At 42.2% G+C, this 17,476-nt stretch overlaps 1 protein-coding gene across 1 annotated transcript in view; it reads right to left on the reverse strand.

Moving 5' to 3' along the window:
- The window catches only part of LOC147702336 (ATP-binding cassette sub-family A member 10-like), a 1,673,715-nt gene that overhangs the window by 530,928 nt on the left and 1,125,311 nt on the right, over positions 1 to 17,476 (reverse strand). Inside the window, exon 23 of the mRNA XM_086930968.1 lies at positions 5,746 to 5,859. Within this exon, the coding sequence (XP_086787094.1) occupies positions 5,746 to 5,859 (114 nt within the window). The remainder of the gene's footprint in view (positions 1 to 5,745; positions 5,860 to 17,476) is intronic.

Consider the following 17,476-nt stretch of genomic DNA (forward strand, 5'->3'; position numbering starts at 1 on the left):
TGAAAGGTTTTGTAAATGATAATTTTTAAATGTATAAATTATTATATTTCTTTATTTTTATACTACTTTCTTACATTTTTATAATGAATATTTATATTTAGTTTATTTTTTACATTATATTTCATATTCTTAATGTAAAATAATAACAAAACTAAATCCCCATTTTTTTTATAAATTAATTTTACCTATAGTATACTGCAGTACCTCAAAAGCAATTCAATGTAACATATCCATATAAATATGTTACAAGTCTATGCTTCAATTTGTACTGCTGGTGAAACTGCTGGGTGAATTTGTATGTGGTAGGAGCGGATTTACAAACCCCTTGTGCCTCTTTTACACATCTTTCCGTCACTTTTGTGATGCAGCGGTGGTGCAAAAGATGTGCCATTGTGTCTGATATTTACAATGTGATGCATATGGAAGGTGCATCACTTTCTAAAGCCCTGCACCAGAAAGAGGCTTTCCTGCGCAGAGGAGGGGGGCAGGTAGTGGTGGTGTTCTGGCATAGGAACGCCTCCTAAGAGTGAAATCTATTAGATTTCATTCAGTCACGTTTAGGCCTATGCTACGTCAAAACCCTGCACCTGCTTGAAACAGGTGTAAGGATTTACACAGCATTGTGAGCATAGAACCCTAAGAGCATTGCTGGAGCTGCGTTGGCTTGGAACACAAGTCAAGCAATGCTCCACCTTCACAACACAAATACATCACATATCTGTGCCGTTTTTGCTCTATAATACACCACATTGTAAATACGGTGCATCCATTGTGGTGATATCACAGTGCACACTAACTGGCATATCTCTGGGGATGTACCACTTATTGTACATTTGCTGATTACAGTTTGAATGTAGTGAATGAATTACTACACACTGATCAATGAGTCACTACAAAACTATAACAGGAATGACAGAGTGCTTGGTGGAAGTGTAAAGATAAAGACTGAGGAAGTCAAAATATAAAAAGTAAATTTGCAGGTGCATAGAACAGTACATACATAGTAAATAGGAGTTTGAAGCAGTCCATATACTAAGGCCTACTTTGCTCCATAATTACTTGGGTACTGACTGCATGATTACAGTTCTGCAAAGAGAGTGCATGAATGAATTTATAAGAGCTTCAGTTTTACCACAGTACATATATAAGGAAATACTGCTGAATGGCCCACTACAATATTGAAACAGTAGAGTGAGAGTGTTTGTGAAAGTCTAATGACACAGACTGGGGAATTGTATGTATAAAAAACAAATTTGCAGCTACATAGAAGACTGCATGCATAGTCTATACTGGTTTAAAGCAGAACGTGGCCAAAGGCCTACTAGGCACCATGATTACTTAAGTACTGACTGGATCATTACAGTTCTGCAAGGAGAGTGTTAAAAGAGCTTCATTTTTAGCACAGAGCATACATAAGGGCATTCTGCTGAATCGCTAACTACAATACTGAATCATATTTACAACAAGGGGTGGTGAGGGACAGAGTCTCTGAATTAAGCAGAAAGCTCTCACCCAGTCAAGAGATCAGGGCTAGATCCAACACCGTTTTTTAGCTCACTGCACCATCCCAGTTTCAGAACCTGGCTGTATGCAAATTAGTCTGTTCCTGTCCCAGTGCATGATGGGAACAGGACAAACCAAACTACAAAAGCCAATTCTTACACTGGGAAGGAAACAAGCTCCCGGGGAACCGGTTTCTGGCATTACAGCCGTCTTCGGCCCGGTTTGCTTGAATCCTGATGGTGCAATGAGCAAGGGTCTCACATCTGAGAATACCCTTCCACGCTTAGGGTGGACAAAAATATTTACAACAAGGGGTGGTGAGGGACAGAGTCTCTGAATTAAGCAGAAAGCTCTCACCCAGTCAAGAGATCAGGGCTAGATCCAACACCGTTTTTTAGCTCACTGCACCATCCCAGTTTCAGAACCTGGCTGTATGCAAATTAGTCTGTTCCTGTCCCAGTGCATGATGGGAACAGGGCAAACCAAACTACAAAAGCCAATTCTTACACTGGGAAGGAAACAAGCTCCCGGGGAACGGTTTCTGGCATTACAGCCGTCTTCGGCCCGGTTTGCTTGAATCCTGATGGTGCAATGAGCAAGGGTCTCACATCTGAGAATACCCTTCCACGCTTAGGGTGGACAAAAATATTTACAACAAGGGGTGGTGAGGGACAGAGTCTCTGAATTAAGCAGAAAGCTCTCACCCAGTCAAGAGGTCAGGGCTAGATCCAACACCGTTTTTTAGCTCACTGCACCATCCCAGTTTCAGAACCTGGCTGTATGCAAATTAGTCTGTTCCTGTCCCAGTGCATGATGGGAACAGGGCAAACCAAACTACAAAAGCCAATTCTTACACTGGGAAGGAAACAAGCTCCCGGGGAACCGGTTTCTGGCATTACAGCCGTCTTCGGCCCGGTTTGCTTGAATCCTGATGGTGCAATGAGCAAGGGTCTCACATCTGAGAATACCCTTCCACGCTTAGGGTGGACAAAAATATTTACAACAAGGGGTGGTGAGGGACAGAGTCTCTGAATTAAGCAGAAAGCTCTCACCCAGTCAAGAGATCAGGGCTAGATCCAACACCGTTTTTTAGCTCACTGCACCATCCCAGTTTCAGAACCTGGCTGTATGCAAATTAGTTTGTTCCTGTCCCAGTGCATGATGGGAACAGGGCAAACCAAACTACAAAAGCCAATTCTTACACTGGGAAGGAAACAAGCTCCCGGGGACCAGGTTAGCTTGTCTCCTTTCTGGTGAAGAATTGGCTTGGTAGTTTAGTCTGCCCTGTTCCCATGATGCACTGGGCCAGGGACAGACTGATTTGCATATAGCCAGATTCTGAGCTGGGATGGTGCAGTGAGATAAATAACGGTGATGGATCAAGCCCTGATCTTTGGACTGGGTAAGAGTGGTCTGCTTAATTCAGACACTCTGTTCATCACCACCCCCTTTTTTGAATCGTTTTGGCCACTATAGGTGTGGCAGGGTATACTCAGACATGAGTCCCTTTCTCACTGCACCATCAGGATTCAAGCAAGCCGGGCCGAAGACGGCTGAAATGCCAGAAACCGGTCCCCGGTAGCTTGTCTCCTTTCTGGTGAAGAATTGGCTTGGTAGTTTAGTCTGCCCTGTTCCCATGATGCACTGGGCCAGGGACAGACTGATTTGCATATAGCCAGGTTCTGAGCTGGGATGGTGCAGTGAGATAAATAACGGTGATGGATCAAGCCCTGATCTTTGGACTGGGTAAGAGTGGTCTGCTTAATTCAGACACTCTGTTCATCACCACCCCCTTTTTTGAATCGTTTTGGCCACTATAGGTGTGGCAGGGTATACTCAGACATGAGTCCCTTTCTCACTGCACCATCAGGATTCAAGCAAGCCGGGCCGAAGACGGCTGAAATGCCAGAAACCGGTCCCCGGTAGCTTGTCTCCTTTCTGGTGAAGAATTGGCTTGGTAGTTTAGTCTGCCCTGTTCCCATGATGCACTGGGCCAGGGACAGACTGATTTGCATATAGCCAGGTTCTGAGCTGGGATGGTGCAGTGAGATAAATAACGGTGATGGATCAAGCCCTGATCTTTGGACTGGGTAAGAGTGGTCTGCTTAATTCAGACACTCTGTTCATCACCACCCCCTTTTTTGAATCGTTTTGGCCACTATAGGTGTGGCAGGGTATACTCAGACATGAGTCCCTTTCTCACTGCACCATCAGGATTCAAGCAAGCCGGGCCGAAGACGGCTGAAATGCCAGAAACCGGTCCCCGGTAGCTTGTCTCCTTTCTGGTGAAGAATTGGCTTGGTAGTTTAGTCTGCCCTGTTCCCATGATGCACTGGGCCAGGGACAGACTGATTTGCATATAGCCAGGTTCTGAGCTGGGATGGTGCAGTGAGATAAATAACGGTGATGGATCAAGCCCTGATCTTTGGACTGGGTAAGAGTGGTCTGCTTAATTCAGACACTCTGTTCATCACCACCCCCTTTTTTGAATCGTTTTGGCCACTATAGGTGTGGCAGGGTATACTCAGACATGAGTCCCTTTCTCACTGCACCATCAGGATTCAAGCAAGCCGGGCCGAAGACGGCTGAAATGCCAGAAACCGGTCCCCGGTAGCTTGTCTCCTTTCTGGTGAAGAATTGGCTTGGTAGTTTAGTCTGCCCTGTTCCCATGATGCACTGGGCCAGAGACAGACTGATTTGCATATAGCCAGGTTCTGAGCTGGGATGGTGCAGTGAGATAAATAACGGTGATGGATCAAGCCCTGATCTTTGGACTGGGTAAGAGTGGTCTGCTTAATTCAGACACTCTGTTCATCACCACCCCCTTTTTTGAATCGTTTTGGCCACTATAGGTGTGGCAGGGTATACTCAGACATGAGTCCCTTTCTCACTGCACCATCAGGATTCAAGCAAGCCGGGCCGAAGACGGCTGAAATGCCAGAAACCGGTCCCCGGTAGCTTGTCTCCTTTCTGGTGAAGAATTGGCTTGGTAGTTTAGTCTGCCCTGTTCCCATGATGCACTGGGCCAGGGACAGACTGATTTGCATATAGCCAGGTTCTGAGCTGGGATGGTGCAGTGAGATAAATAACGGTGATGGATCAAGCCCTGATCTTTGGACTGGGTAAGAGTGGTCTGCTTAATTCAGACACTCTGTTCATCACCACCCCCTTTTTTACAATACTGAATCAGCAATCACAAAGAGTTTGCTGGAAGTTTAAGAATATACACTGGATAATAATAGCTATAAAAGACAAGTTTGCCCGTGCATGGAAGAGTGCATGCATAGTGTATAGCAGTTTGAAGCAGTCCATGCCCTAAGGCCCACTTTGCACCATGACTACTTGGGTACTGGCTGAATTATTACAATTCTGCAAGGAGAGTGTCTGGCAGAATGTATAGCAGCTTCGCTTTTAGAACAGTGTATTCATAAACACATACTGCTGAATGGGTCACTACAATACTAACATAACAGTACCAAAATGTTTGGAGGAAGTGTAAAGATACAGACTGGGCAATTGAAAGTTTAAAAGCCAAGTTTGCAGGTGCATAGAAAAGGGCATTTAATATTTATTAACCTTCCTAAAGCCCCAAGCGCCAGCACACCTTTCCGAGGGTAGGATTACGATTTACAAATGCTAGCATTTTTTAAATTAAGAACCATAAAAATAACATATATGAAACCTTTTTTTATTCTTCTATTGATAACGACGATATTTTTTTATACATCTTCTATTTAGATGCTTTTAATCATGAAAACGCAAAGAACACATTTTACTGAGTAACACTTTTTAAACTCTCCAACGTATGTAGATAATAATACCTTATACGTGTTACTATCAAAATAGAAACCTTTACAGCTTCACAGTTTTTAACTTTTTCGAACACGTGCAGAAGAAAAACAGTTAAAACGTGAGCATGTGTAAACTGCAAAACGTGCCATCTAAATAGGTGGAGCCACATCTTCAGCTTTATTGTTAGTATTGAGGTAATGGGCTTGATAATACGCCCTTGTTAATTCCCATAGAAGCCCATGTTAACACCAAAACATGTGCTTCTATGGGAATTAACAAGGGCGTATTATCAAGCCCATTATCCACGTTTTATCGGCAGTTTCCTGCCGATAAAACGGCGATAATTTTAACACCAGTCCTTGATAATGTGCCCCCAGCTTTGTAAATTATTATGCTGAGTATGCCCACAGATAAACATGGATCAAAAAACATAAAGTACAGATTGATTACCTTGTTATCATATACACTACTCATTCCGATGTAAGGCGGGATGATGGCACCAAGAATTCCCATGAAAAATGCAGAAAAGGCATAGATTGCGAGCCAAAAATAACGCCCAATGTCCTGGTGAAAAACATAAGAAAGTCCATATCATATCATGAAGCAACTGTGGTAACATAATGCATGTTCGAACTGAAAATTCAACATAGAAAATTGTCATTTGCATGATTCAGTATGTTGAAGATTTCAAATAATTTTCTTTAAAAAGTCAACTTTTTGAAAAGCAAAGCTGTGCTGATATACAACCGACTGAAGCTGAAAAGAAGTTGGATAATTGGTTTCAAAAGTATATTTGCATCATATTTATAAAATACTACTTTACACCAACCACTTACAATGTATATTCTATCTGCAAATTCTCTCTAGATGATAAATGGGGCCCATGGGAGACTTCGGGGCTTGCAGTAATCACAGGATTTTCCACCAAGTCAGTAATGACACTCGAAGGCAGACGCTATTGGTGTCTGTGCAATAGCAACAGGCCTCTACCACCAGATACAGGGGATGACTCCTTCCTTTTATAATTGTCAATGTATAATTCTACAATTAAAGTAGATGAAGGAGATCAGAGATCTTCACTGCCTTGTAGAATTTTTAAGGAAGCAACAGATATATGGTCAGCAATCCCAAACAATATCATTCAGGATTTTCAGAATATCCTGCTGAAATTTAAGGCAGTGTGGGATGTTTTATTAGCATGCTAGTAATAAGCACAACATTATCCTTCCAAAAATGACAAGATACACCCACAACTTGTGTAACAGGTATTGATGAAGTAAGAACCCCTAATTTACTGCGAATTAAGCATAGTATATTTTTCCGTGCAATAATGTCCTTCCTGGAGTGACTATTTCGACCAGAAGAGGTGGGGAAAACAGCTTCCAGATATACAGGCAGCCACTCTGGACTACTTAGCATTCTTTTGATGTACTGTTTGGATACTTGGAATATCAAGGGACCTACGTAATTGTAGATTAAAAGAAGAGAAGTGCAGAAGACTACCTGTTAGCTTGTATCACCTAAGCCATGTAGAACACATTGTTGTGAGAAGTAAGGTAAATGGGAACAGAATGTTCAGGATTCCAGCTTTGAAGACTCTGAACATGATGCTGCTCTGGACCTTCCTGAAAAGATGTGCATTTTAATTGGTTTGTGTTGACACTAGTTTCTGCTCACAGACTTTCTGAGAAAAAGGATACCTGGTTGACTGGGGTTTTAGCCCTGGTCAAGCAACAGCCACAATCTGCTGCAGGGTGAACCAAAAAAGTGCCCAAATTAACCTGTGTTTCACCCAGGGTAGCTTGGCACAAAAAGCAGTCAGGCTTAACTTGGAAGTAATGTGTACAGTATTCATTCAGCACACACACAAAACACATTAAAAATCCCAAATCAATTTAGAAAAATAGAGTACATTTTAATAAAGTATTTCACATCAAAATGGCAAAAATCTTTACACTGACTGTCAAGGATATGCTGACTTTAATCCTAGACGAGGTGCAGGATTTGAAAAGGGTTCATAAAGCAGAATTGGCCTCCCTCAGCTTACGTTTGGAAAAAATAGGGAATACAATGGGGAGCTTTCCAATCAAGCTTCAAGAGGCAGAGGAAAGAATTTCTCTCTTAGAAGATCAACAGGTCTCCGTTTTGAAAGAGGTTAAAGTTGTGGCTAAAAGTAAGCAGATAATGGAAATGAAACTGGAAGAGTTGGAAAACCATTCTCGTGGATCGAATCTCTGTTTGGTTGGGGTGCCCGAGGGCCTGGAGGGGTCCCAACCCCTGAGTTGGGTTAATAAATTCATCAAACAAAAGGTAATGCCTGACTTTCAAGGAGGCCTCACGATTATGAGAGCTCATCGTGTTCCACATCAACCTTTCCCCAACTCAAAACTTCCGCGTACGATCTTGATCAATTTTGCAGACTTTCACATCAAAGAGGCAGTTCTAACAAAAGCTTTTCAACAAAGACAATTCTCCATGAATAAGACTACAAAATGTCGTATTTTTTCAGACATGTCTGCTTCTGCGGCTCGCCGCAGGAAATATGAAGCAATTATTCAAGGCAAAGGGGGCACAGGCATCTATAGCTCAGCAATCCAAGCTAAGAGTCCTGTTGAAGGGGAAGTTTTTTATGTTAACTGATGTTGAGGAAGCCCAGGGGCTTCTAGATCAGATCTCTCAGAACGTTTAGGGTTAGAATAGTTGAGTGTCAGATTAAATTGTCATTTACCCTATGGTCAGGATTTTTTGGGATGACAGTAAAACGGTTTAAATTCGCTGGTTTAGAAAAAATCCTTTTTTTTTTTCTTCGCTCTTCTTTTTTGATTTTTTGTTATCACAGAGAGACCAACAGCTAGATTGCTGGCTAGCAATGGAGGCCAGGGTTTAAGGGTAACAGGTAGTACACTGTCCCGGGAGGGTGGGGGCTGAGATCACCAGGGTGTTAAAACATGACACCCGAATTGAGTAGGGGTAGGGGAAAGTGGTGGGTGTAGTGGAGGGGGGAAGTCCACTTTTTTGGGTGGGGTGGAGTTTGCAAAGGGGAAAAAATGAAGCCGGCTGTTTGTCCATATTCAAATGTTTTTTGTTTATTTTGCTCCATTAAGTTCGCTAGAAAAGTCACTACTGCTTATACATGGCTAAAACAGCAGTTTTAAAGGTTGCTTCGTTTAATGTTAATGGGATCAATAATAGGAGAAAAATGTGGGCTATTGAAGCATGCATAAAAACAGAAAACCCAGTGGTTATTCTTCTACAGGAAAGTCATATTGCGACAATTAAGACTTCTGAATTTTCTATGTTCAGATCATGGGCAGGTTATAGGGGGTTCTCATCCTCCTCAGCACCCCATAGAGGGACTGCCATTTTTTTAAATAAATAATTTACAAGCAGAGTATATTAATTCCAGCAGCGATCCATCTTGGAGATGGTGTTGGGCCTCCTTTTCGTTTGGATCCAAACCTCACCCTCTCACATTTGTGAGTTTTTATGCACCTGTAGAGGACAATATGAAACCTTATGAAGAACTCTTTCTAGCACTGATCAGGATTCCAGGGGATTTAATTTTAGGAGGGGATTTCAATATTTTGATGGATCCACAGTTAGATTCCACAGTACAGGGGAGGAAGCAGACAAAGCCCAAATCTTTGAAAGTTTTGAAAAACTATGAATCTATACTAAACTTACATGATCCATGGCGTTCAGCGTTTCCATCTCAAAGGAGATATATGTGTGGATCTGGTCGATTCTGCTCCTCCTCTCGTATTGATTTTTTTTGATCGCCCAGGGGTTAGAGTTTTTGCAACAAAAATTATTTTTTAATGCATTCTCGGACCTGCAATGCTGCCTTTGGAAATCCATCTTGGGGAAGGGTTGAGACTCCCCAAACGGTGGGTTTTTAATAAGCAATACTTTAATGATAAAGACTGGGTAATGTCCATGGATTTTATCAACAGCAAAAAGGGGGATTGAGGCTTTAGGGGCCGCACCAAGGGTCAAGTTCCTAATATTTGTTAAAATACGGGTGCAAATGGTCTGGGATACAACCCCCTAGATCCCAACATAGAACAAATGAAAATTTGTTCTGTACATCAAATTTCACAAATTGACCTCGCACACCAAAAAACTATATAATAAACACGATATTAGTGCTTAATAAACATTTGTATTGTAACAAAAATAGAGTCCAACTGTTCTCCCAAGAAATTTTCAAGTCAGTTTTCTTCGTTTTATTCTTTCTTTATTTATTCAAAAACTCGCAGATAAAAATAGCCAACGCGTTTCGTCCGAAACCGGACTTCTTCAGGGCTTTGCGCAGTGTATTTTTATGTTACGCGTCCCATCCGTCTTGGTAGGTGTCTGAACAATAGGTTTTATAATTGTATAGTTGGCAGATCTAATAATCATCCATTCGTTTAGGATCCAGTAGAGTAAGAGAAGAATAAAGTATATGCCATATGTTCGGCGTCGTCGTCGCGTGCGTGTGCGGTCGTCTGGTCTCCCGGTCGTCCATGGATTTGAAGCTTAGGCACTTTTTGAATCAGAACACAACCTCTGCTGCACCACATATAGTTTGGGACTCACTGAAAGCATTCGTGCGGGGGCTATTAATAGACAAAGATGCAGCCATGTCCAAGAAGGCTAGGTTGGAAAAGTTACAGCTTGAAGATAAGATCCATGCCTTTAATGAGATATTCCTGAAAGCTCCTACTATTTCTAATAAAAACTTCTTGATCAAGCTAAACGTGAGCTCTGCTCTGCTTACAACATCCAAAGTGAGATCTTTTTTCAACGCTTTCAACAGAAGGTCTATGAAGAAAGTAATTTCACTGGCAGGCTATTTGAATGGCAGGCCACAAGCAGGCCGCAGCAAATCAAATTAAAGCATTTAAATGCCCCCTGACAGCAGTTCCCACAGAAGATCCAGGGAGAATAGGGGACATCATGAGGGCCCACTATGACGCTATTTATGGTAAATCACAAAGGGTCGACGACCAATTGCTTGCTAAATTTCTTCAAGAAAATCCATCCCTAACCCTCTCTGAAATAGATAATCAATCTATGGCGAGGCCTTTTTCTTTGACTGAACTGGAGGAAGTTGTAAAGAGTTTGGCGAATGGCAAGGCCTGTGGCCCAGATGGACTGCCTGCAGAATTTTTAAAGTTTTTTTTTGGAGCACTATCAGATTTTCTTTTAGTCCTGATTAATTCTTTATTAGAAGGAGGGCCTGTCCTGGAATCTTTTAGGCAAGGGAATATTGTAAGTTTCCCGAAGAAAGGTAAGGATACGATGGATCCTAGCTCCTATCGTCCAATCACACTGCTGAACTCGGACTATAAAATCGTCACAAAACTTTTATCTTGTAGGTTCAATACATTCGCAGCACATTTAATCCACCCAGACCAGAACAGGTTTTTAGCTGGAAGACAACCGGCCACTAACACCCACTTTCTTGCAGAAGCCCTGGATTACTTTGATGGTCGGAATATCCCGGCTCTCATCTTATTATTAGATGCTGAAAAAGGCCTTTGACCTTGTGTTCGGGGAGACAATATTCTTAATTTTACACTCTTTTAATATCCCAAGGTCATTGATATTTTTAATTCAGAACCCATATGAGAATGCGATGGCCAATATAATTATTAATTCGGAAGTGGTAGGATCTATTAAAATTAAGCGAGGTACCAGACAAAGTTGCCCTTTATTTCCGGTGCTATTTGCGTTTTTTATTGAACCCTTAGCAACAGCTATTCGTAATTATGTCGATATTTGTCCTCCATTTACAGCAATGCCTAAAATAAAGCTGTATGCCGATGACATCATGCTCCTAATTAAGCCCACAGTTGAGTTGCAATCCAAGGTATTTATCGAGGTTTAAGCCCGCACCACAAGGTCAATTCTTTATCAACTTTTTTATTATTCTTGTGTGTCAGGATAGCCAAATTCATTCTCCCCTGTTAATGTATAGATCTCCAAAGCTGGTCCGCTATAAGAGCTTTCAATGGCTTTTCAAAAGAAGGCAGGCATTTTTTTAAAAATACTCCATACCTGAAATCAACTCTGCTTCCTTGTTAGAAGAAATTCTCCCCCTTATAGGTATTAGACAACCCAGATATCTGGCCGTAAAACGGGCGGATGCGGGATTTGTTAAAATATCTGACTTTATACGGGATGGTAACTGGGTGTCTATAGCAGATATGCGGCAATTATTAACCAGTGATTTTATCTAAATGAATTCCTATAGTACTCTATTTAAATATCTAGCTGAAATCAGTACTTTTTCTTTTTTGGTTCAGAATCAGTTGGTGGAGAATCTGTTAGTCAAGGCATCAGACAGGAAGCCTGGTGCCTGGAAGAAATATTTGACTCGGTAAGGGGGGTGGATGTTGAATCTAAAGCTTTAAGGAAATGGTGAGAGCAAGAAAACTGTGAAATCTCCACCTATATCTGGACCACTATTAACAGGTTGAATTTTAGCTCCTTAAGAGGGGCAAACTGGCGCAGGATGCTATTTTTTAGTAAATGGCTGCTGTATCGAACCCCAGCTGCCCTGGCCAAAATGTACCCCAATCAGTCTTCCCAATGTTTCAGATGTCTGAATTTTCCTGCTGCGAATTGGTCACATATTACGCTCCGCTGTCCAAAGATTAATGTGTTCTGGGCAGAGGTTTTTGTGTATCTCGAAAAAGAATGTAAATTACAGTTGGAAGTAAATGACAGGTTAATTCTATTTGGCTTTGATCTGGACCTCCAATTTGTAGATTCAGTGATAAGATTCCTCTACATAGCTATGGCGATTGCTAGATCACTGATTCTCTAAAATTGGCAATCCGACTCAATTCCGTCAGTCTTGGAATGGGGGGTGTAAGATGAGAAGGGTTAAGAAAAGTGAATATACCTTCGCTGCAAGAAATCGGGAACTTATTAAATTCAATAAAATATGGGGTACGAGATTTGATTAAAACAGAAGGAAGGGCGCAGTGGTTAGTTTGTTTGGTGGTAGGCGGGAATGCGATTTAAGACTTCGTCAACTGGTTATTTATTTATCTATTTATCTATTTTTTTGTGTGAATGTTTACAGGGGGGCTTTTTCTATGGGACTATGGTGCTTTTATACTTGATCTACTCTTTTTATGAAGTGTATACTAAGTACGTAAGCGGAGATAGTGACTCATGGTGACTTTTGTGGTCCAAATAGATTTACTGTGCTGTTCGGCTGTTCGTTATGATATAATGTTGTTTTATGTAAATGTTTATGTTGACAATCCTTGGCTTCAATAAAAAAATAAAAGGGAAAAAATAAAAATGGCAAAAATCAAATCAGTAGAACCAGCGTTCTGCATTTTTTAAGTTTAAGGTTCAGAATAGCGCCTACAAGGAAAAAAAGAACTGATGGTCACGCTAGACCAGGGCATAGTCAAAATTCAAGGTGCGGTTTGGATACAGAAAGTGGATTGGGCATGGTAAGCGCTTACTGTTGTGTCTGAAATGGTAGAAGCTCAGTGGGGCAAGGGTGCAGGAGTGTCTGAGGGGAGCATAGTTGTTAGATAGTCATGGTCTGAAGCTACGTTAAAGATTTTTACTTTCAGACTAAGTCATTGAAATGAAAGTCAAAAATCTTCAGCAGGAGAGAGCAGAAGGATATGGCCGATGACAATTCCAAGAGGTCAGATAACCCTTTGGAGAAAAAGCGCTGAAGCAGATGTGCTGCTGTGGAGGAGAATGTAGTGGAGAAGCTGTGAAGTCAATCCGTCCGATGATGCACCTCAGGCACATAGGAGAGCACGTTTGGCCCGGTCTCCTCCTGGTTCTTAGTGCACTTTTTGGCCAAATTTTGTTTAAGTCCTCAGTTTTGGGAAATGGCCCTCTGGGCACCTACAAAGATCCAGGTGTGGATGGATACCGTTTTAGAGAGTAGGATTCACTCAGGCTGCATCCAGGTGCAGGTACAAGGTGTTGGGAGCTTGTTATGTCCTTGTGGTTCAGAAGAGGAGGCCAGCAAACTATCCCTTGGAATCACTTCTGTAAGTCCTGGGTACAGGTGAAGATGCAGGGCTCAACAGCAAAGCTGGCTTGTGAGGGCTTAAGATAGGGTCCAGGCAGCAAAGTTGTCCTTCTGGGCACAGCAGCAGTCTGGCAGAGTGACTCGCAGAGAGCCCTTCTACAAGTCCAGTAGTGAACTGAAGTATCGGTCTGAGAGCCCTATTTATATTCCCAGGTGCCCTGCTCCTAGTGTAGTGTGGTTCCTATATTCACAATAGGCTTTGAGCATTGGAATAATATATCCTGTAGCATAGACGTAGGACTGAGGTCTACTAGGTCTCTATTGGTTATATTAGACTTAAATGTGAGTGCCAGCTAGCTCAGAGGTCACTAGAAACTTTCTCGAATAAACAAGAAGGGATTAGTTTCTGCCAACCACCTAAAATATGACAATTTTGTTTCCCAAGAATAAGAAATCAAATCTCTAGAGTCGCAGAAACAATAGATAACTATTTCACTCAGTCAATCGTGCATGCTTTTTTCACCAGAGGTACAAGAGGAATAGAGAGACGGGCATTTTCAATAAGGTATTTATTGAAAAGTCTTCTTTCTCAAGCATTGAAAATGAACTGCTACAATAGTAAAGCTTACTATGAAGTACAATGCATATAATACGAACAGTATCGAAAATAAATAAAATAGAAAACATGGCTGTTCAACCAGTAAGAGGATGGTAGGATGACGGACTCTAGTTGCTCTACAGCGCCGAGACACCTCCGGGTATTTGTTAGCGCTTTAAAAATCACGAAAATAAATTATAAAGTAGTACTGTAAAAGCATGATATGGTTTCTAAGCCATAAAGTGCATAAAATGTATAAAATACATAGAATAGATACAATGATAAAAGGATGACTAAAATACTCAACTGATGCTTCTAAATACGCCTACCCCGGTGTACCTAACCAGGGTCTAGTACGAGGGAGGAAGTATAAGAGGAGTAGCTTAAGTTTTTGGAGTTCTCTGCCAGGAATCTGATTCCAATAATTCTCTAAGAGGTCTAATCAGCTCCGTACCTTTGGCTCTCGAATGAAAGAGATCTTGTATCTCGTTCTTGGGACTCAATTTCCCAGATACCCGCAAGGGTAGCCTGGAAACACTGGAGCTGGATTTCTCGGCAGGAGAAATGACAGAGTCTCGCAGTGCGTCTGCTTCCTTCTGCACTTGCTGCTGCAGGGCGTCGGGCAAGTAGATAGTCGATCTGCTCCAAACCACCGTGTGTTTATCTAGGCAAATCAAGGCATATTTATACTTTGTAGGTGCCGAGTTTGACGCATGTTTGGACTTAATAACTTCACTCAAAGGCTCATTTCTTGGAAAACGCCGGGAGTTCTAGGAGAAATTAATATTCAAGCTGGGGGAAGTCCAGGGCTGCTGAAGGCGGGTTTTTCCATGAAAATGTTGTTAATTCTTGGAGCTTAGTGGAAGTATCCAAGCCGTATTTGGGCTGTATGGTTTAGGCCAAATATGTCTATGATTTCTATGCCTATATAAGGAAATGATAAAGTATACCTATATAAGGGCATGAATCGGGAAATTTATCTTAGGGTCCGAGATTCATTTACAACACCCACTCCACGGATATTAAGTTCAATAAAGCTAACCTAGCAAGCACTGAACATATCTAAAGCTAGTGTTTGTAATCCCACCCCAAAACAAAGAATGCATTTGAACTGGGTATGCAGAAAAAATATTTTTAGCATTTTCTACAGTACACAATATACTTAAGGGAACATTTTCTAAGCATACAGTCTTTAGTCTAATTTATGCAATTTGAAAAGAATCATGAGATTACATTTATGATAATGTTTCTTCAAAAAGAAAAGTCGAGATCATTTCATAACATAACATGTCATAGCAATCTTACTATTAATAGGGACAAGGCCAAATAGTTCTTTTAGTCAGTCTTCAAAAAATGACTTCTTCTCTAGGAATAGTTCTACTTTAAGCAGATTAGTCTGTGCCAAAAAGTTCAATGTTTTGGGAAGAGAGAAAAAATTCAATTTGTTGTGAAAATAGAGTTCCAAATGTTAGAAGTCATTGTTTTGAAAAATGTCTACCACAGTTGGGGAATGTGGAACCACTTGATCTAGCAGATCAAATGTGCATAGATGAGAAGCATTGCCGTCAGCGCTTGTTGCCGCGTTAGCAATGGACATATCAGATGGTACCTGTGTGCCTGGTGTTTCTCGTACCTCACCCTCAGTTAGACTTACTGGTGAGATCTCAATAAATGCCGTCATCAGGGTCTGTAGCCGTTGGGGGCAACACAATGTCTGAGCCGTTACAGGACCTAGCAAGGCGTCGACATCCGATGACAGGACTGATGGAAGTGTAAGACAAATGTCTAACACGCAATCCTCTCCGCAAAGCAGGCATCGTAGAACAGTTAAGATGCAATCTTGCCAGATTGGTCTGAACGAGAGAAGCCATGTCGTATTCAGATCTCTTAAACGAGCCAAGCCGAAAATCTGTGTTATTCTCTCACGATACCTCTGGGCACGGACCGTTTGTTCCATGAGGTTCTGGGTATCGCCGGTTACTGGGCTTGCCATATCGGAGCAGAAGAAATAAAAATAGTATTCCTGCTACGAGTCCCAAGATGAGAGGCAGGCCGCCGAACACTGAGTGCACAAAATTTGGGAAAATGCCGAGGACTGCTTTAAATGGTGCTAACAGTCCTGAAAAAATCGTCTTAAATACATGTGCGATGCCACTGGTATCAGACATGTTTAAGATTTGACTTAGCATTTCTGCGAAATGTACAGGGCAGTTTGTTGATAATGTAAATGTAAATGTGTTTGTATTTATATAGCGCCTTCTACCCAGAGGTCTCGTAGTGCTGTATTCATACCGCTGTGGAACCCTTCCTGGCTTTCTTGTGAGATGTCCACTCCTGGGCACCCCCAAGGTGAAGCCAGGCATCCAAGCGCTGCTGGGGCCGTTGTGGAGATTAAGCAAGCTATTGCCCAGAGTCATAGAGTGTGACCCATGACTAGACTAGGCACCTGAGGTGAGAATTATCAGGTCCGGGGAGATTGAGTTCAAGAGCCGCCGAGGCGGGAATTGAACCCTGGTCACGGGCCAAACCTCTGCATCAGGGTCTGCTGCTCTAACCATTGAGCCACGCTTCCCCACATAATAATGCATCTATATCTGCCGATGTCCTTGCAACTTGCAGATCATACGTTTCTTTTGATGATGTCAGTGGCACAGATTTTTGCAAAAGAATAGACTTTAGTCTGCTTAAAGTATCAATTTGTATCAAAGAGATATTCAGTGAAGGCCATATTGCCGTCTTACTGTCTGACTTGCGAGTTGGATACAATACTTGCATACAACAAGTGACCATGGACGACACACTAAGTTTAAGTTTAAGTTTAAGTTTAAAATATTTATCGAGCTCAACGTACACCTGGGCGGTTTCTTGGCGCTAAAGTAGCAGGCAGCCAGCTGGGCAAGAGCAGTTGCTAAGGCGTCGACAGGAAAGGCAGGCAGGGCTTACGGTAGAAAAGCCTCAGAAAATAAAAAGGTCTTCAGAGCTTTGCGGAAACTAGAATACTGGGTGAGGGACCTAAGATGGAAGGGGAGAGAGTTCCAGAACATGGGGGCAAGAGTGGAAAATTTCGAGCCACCCTGTTTTTTTTTCCGGTAGCGAGGGACTGCTAAAAGAAGATGTGCCGAGGAGCGGAGGTCTCTGCCAGGGACATAGGCCTTGATGGCGGAGGATATAAAAAGGGGGGCCAGGCCACTCCTGGCCTGAAACGCCATGCAGCATAATTTGAACAAGGCGCGTTCCCGCACAGGGAGCCAGTGGAGGGTTTTCAAGAGGGGGGAGGTATGATGGAATTTGGGAAGACCGAAGGCAAGGCGGGCAGCCTGGTTCTGCACTAGTTGCAGTTTACGCAGGCTGTACTGAGGGATGCCATTGAACAAGATGTTCCCGTAGTCCAGGCGGGACAGGACCAGTGCGGACATAATTAGTTTAAGTGCAGAGAAAGAAAAGAAGCGAGAGATAGAGCGGATAGTACGGAGAGTAAGAAAGCAGGAAGAAACCACCGAACCAGTCTGGGAGTGCATAGTGAGTTTATCATTTAGCTTGATGCCAAGAGTCTTAACAGAGGGAACAGGGGTATGAGGAGA

This window comes from Lissotriton vulgaris, chromosome 7 (assembly GCF_964263255.1).
Source record: "Lissotriton vulgaris chromosome 7, aLisVul1.2, whole genome shotgun sequence".
NCBI classification, from domain to species: domain Eukaryota; kingdom Metazoa; phylum Chordata; class Amphibia; order Caudata; family Salamandridae; genus Lissotriton; species Lissotriton vulgaris.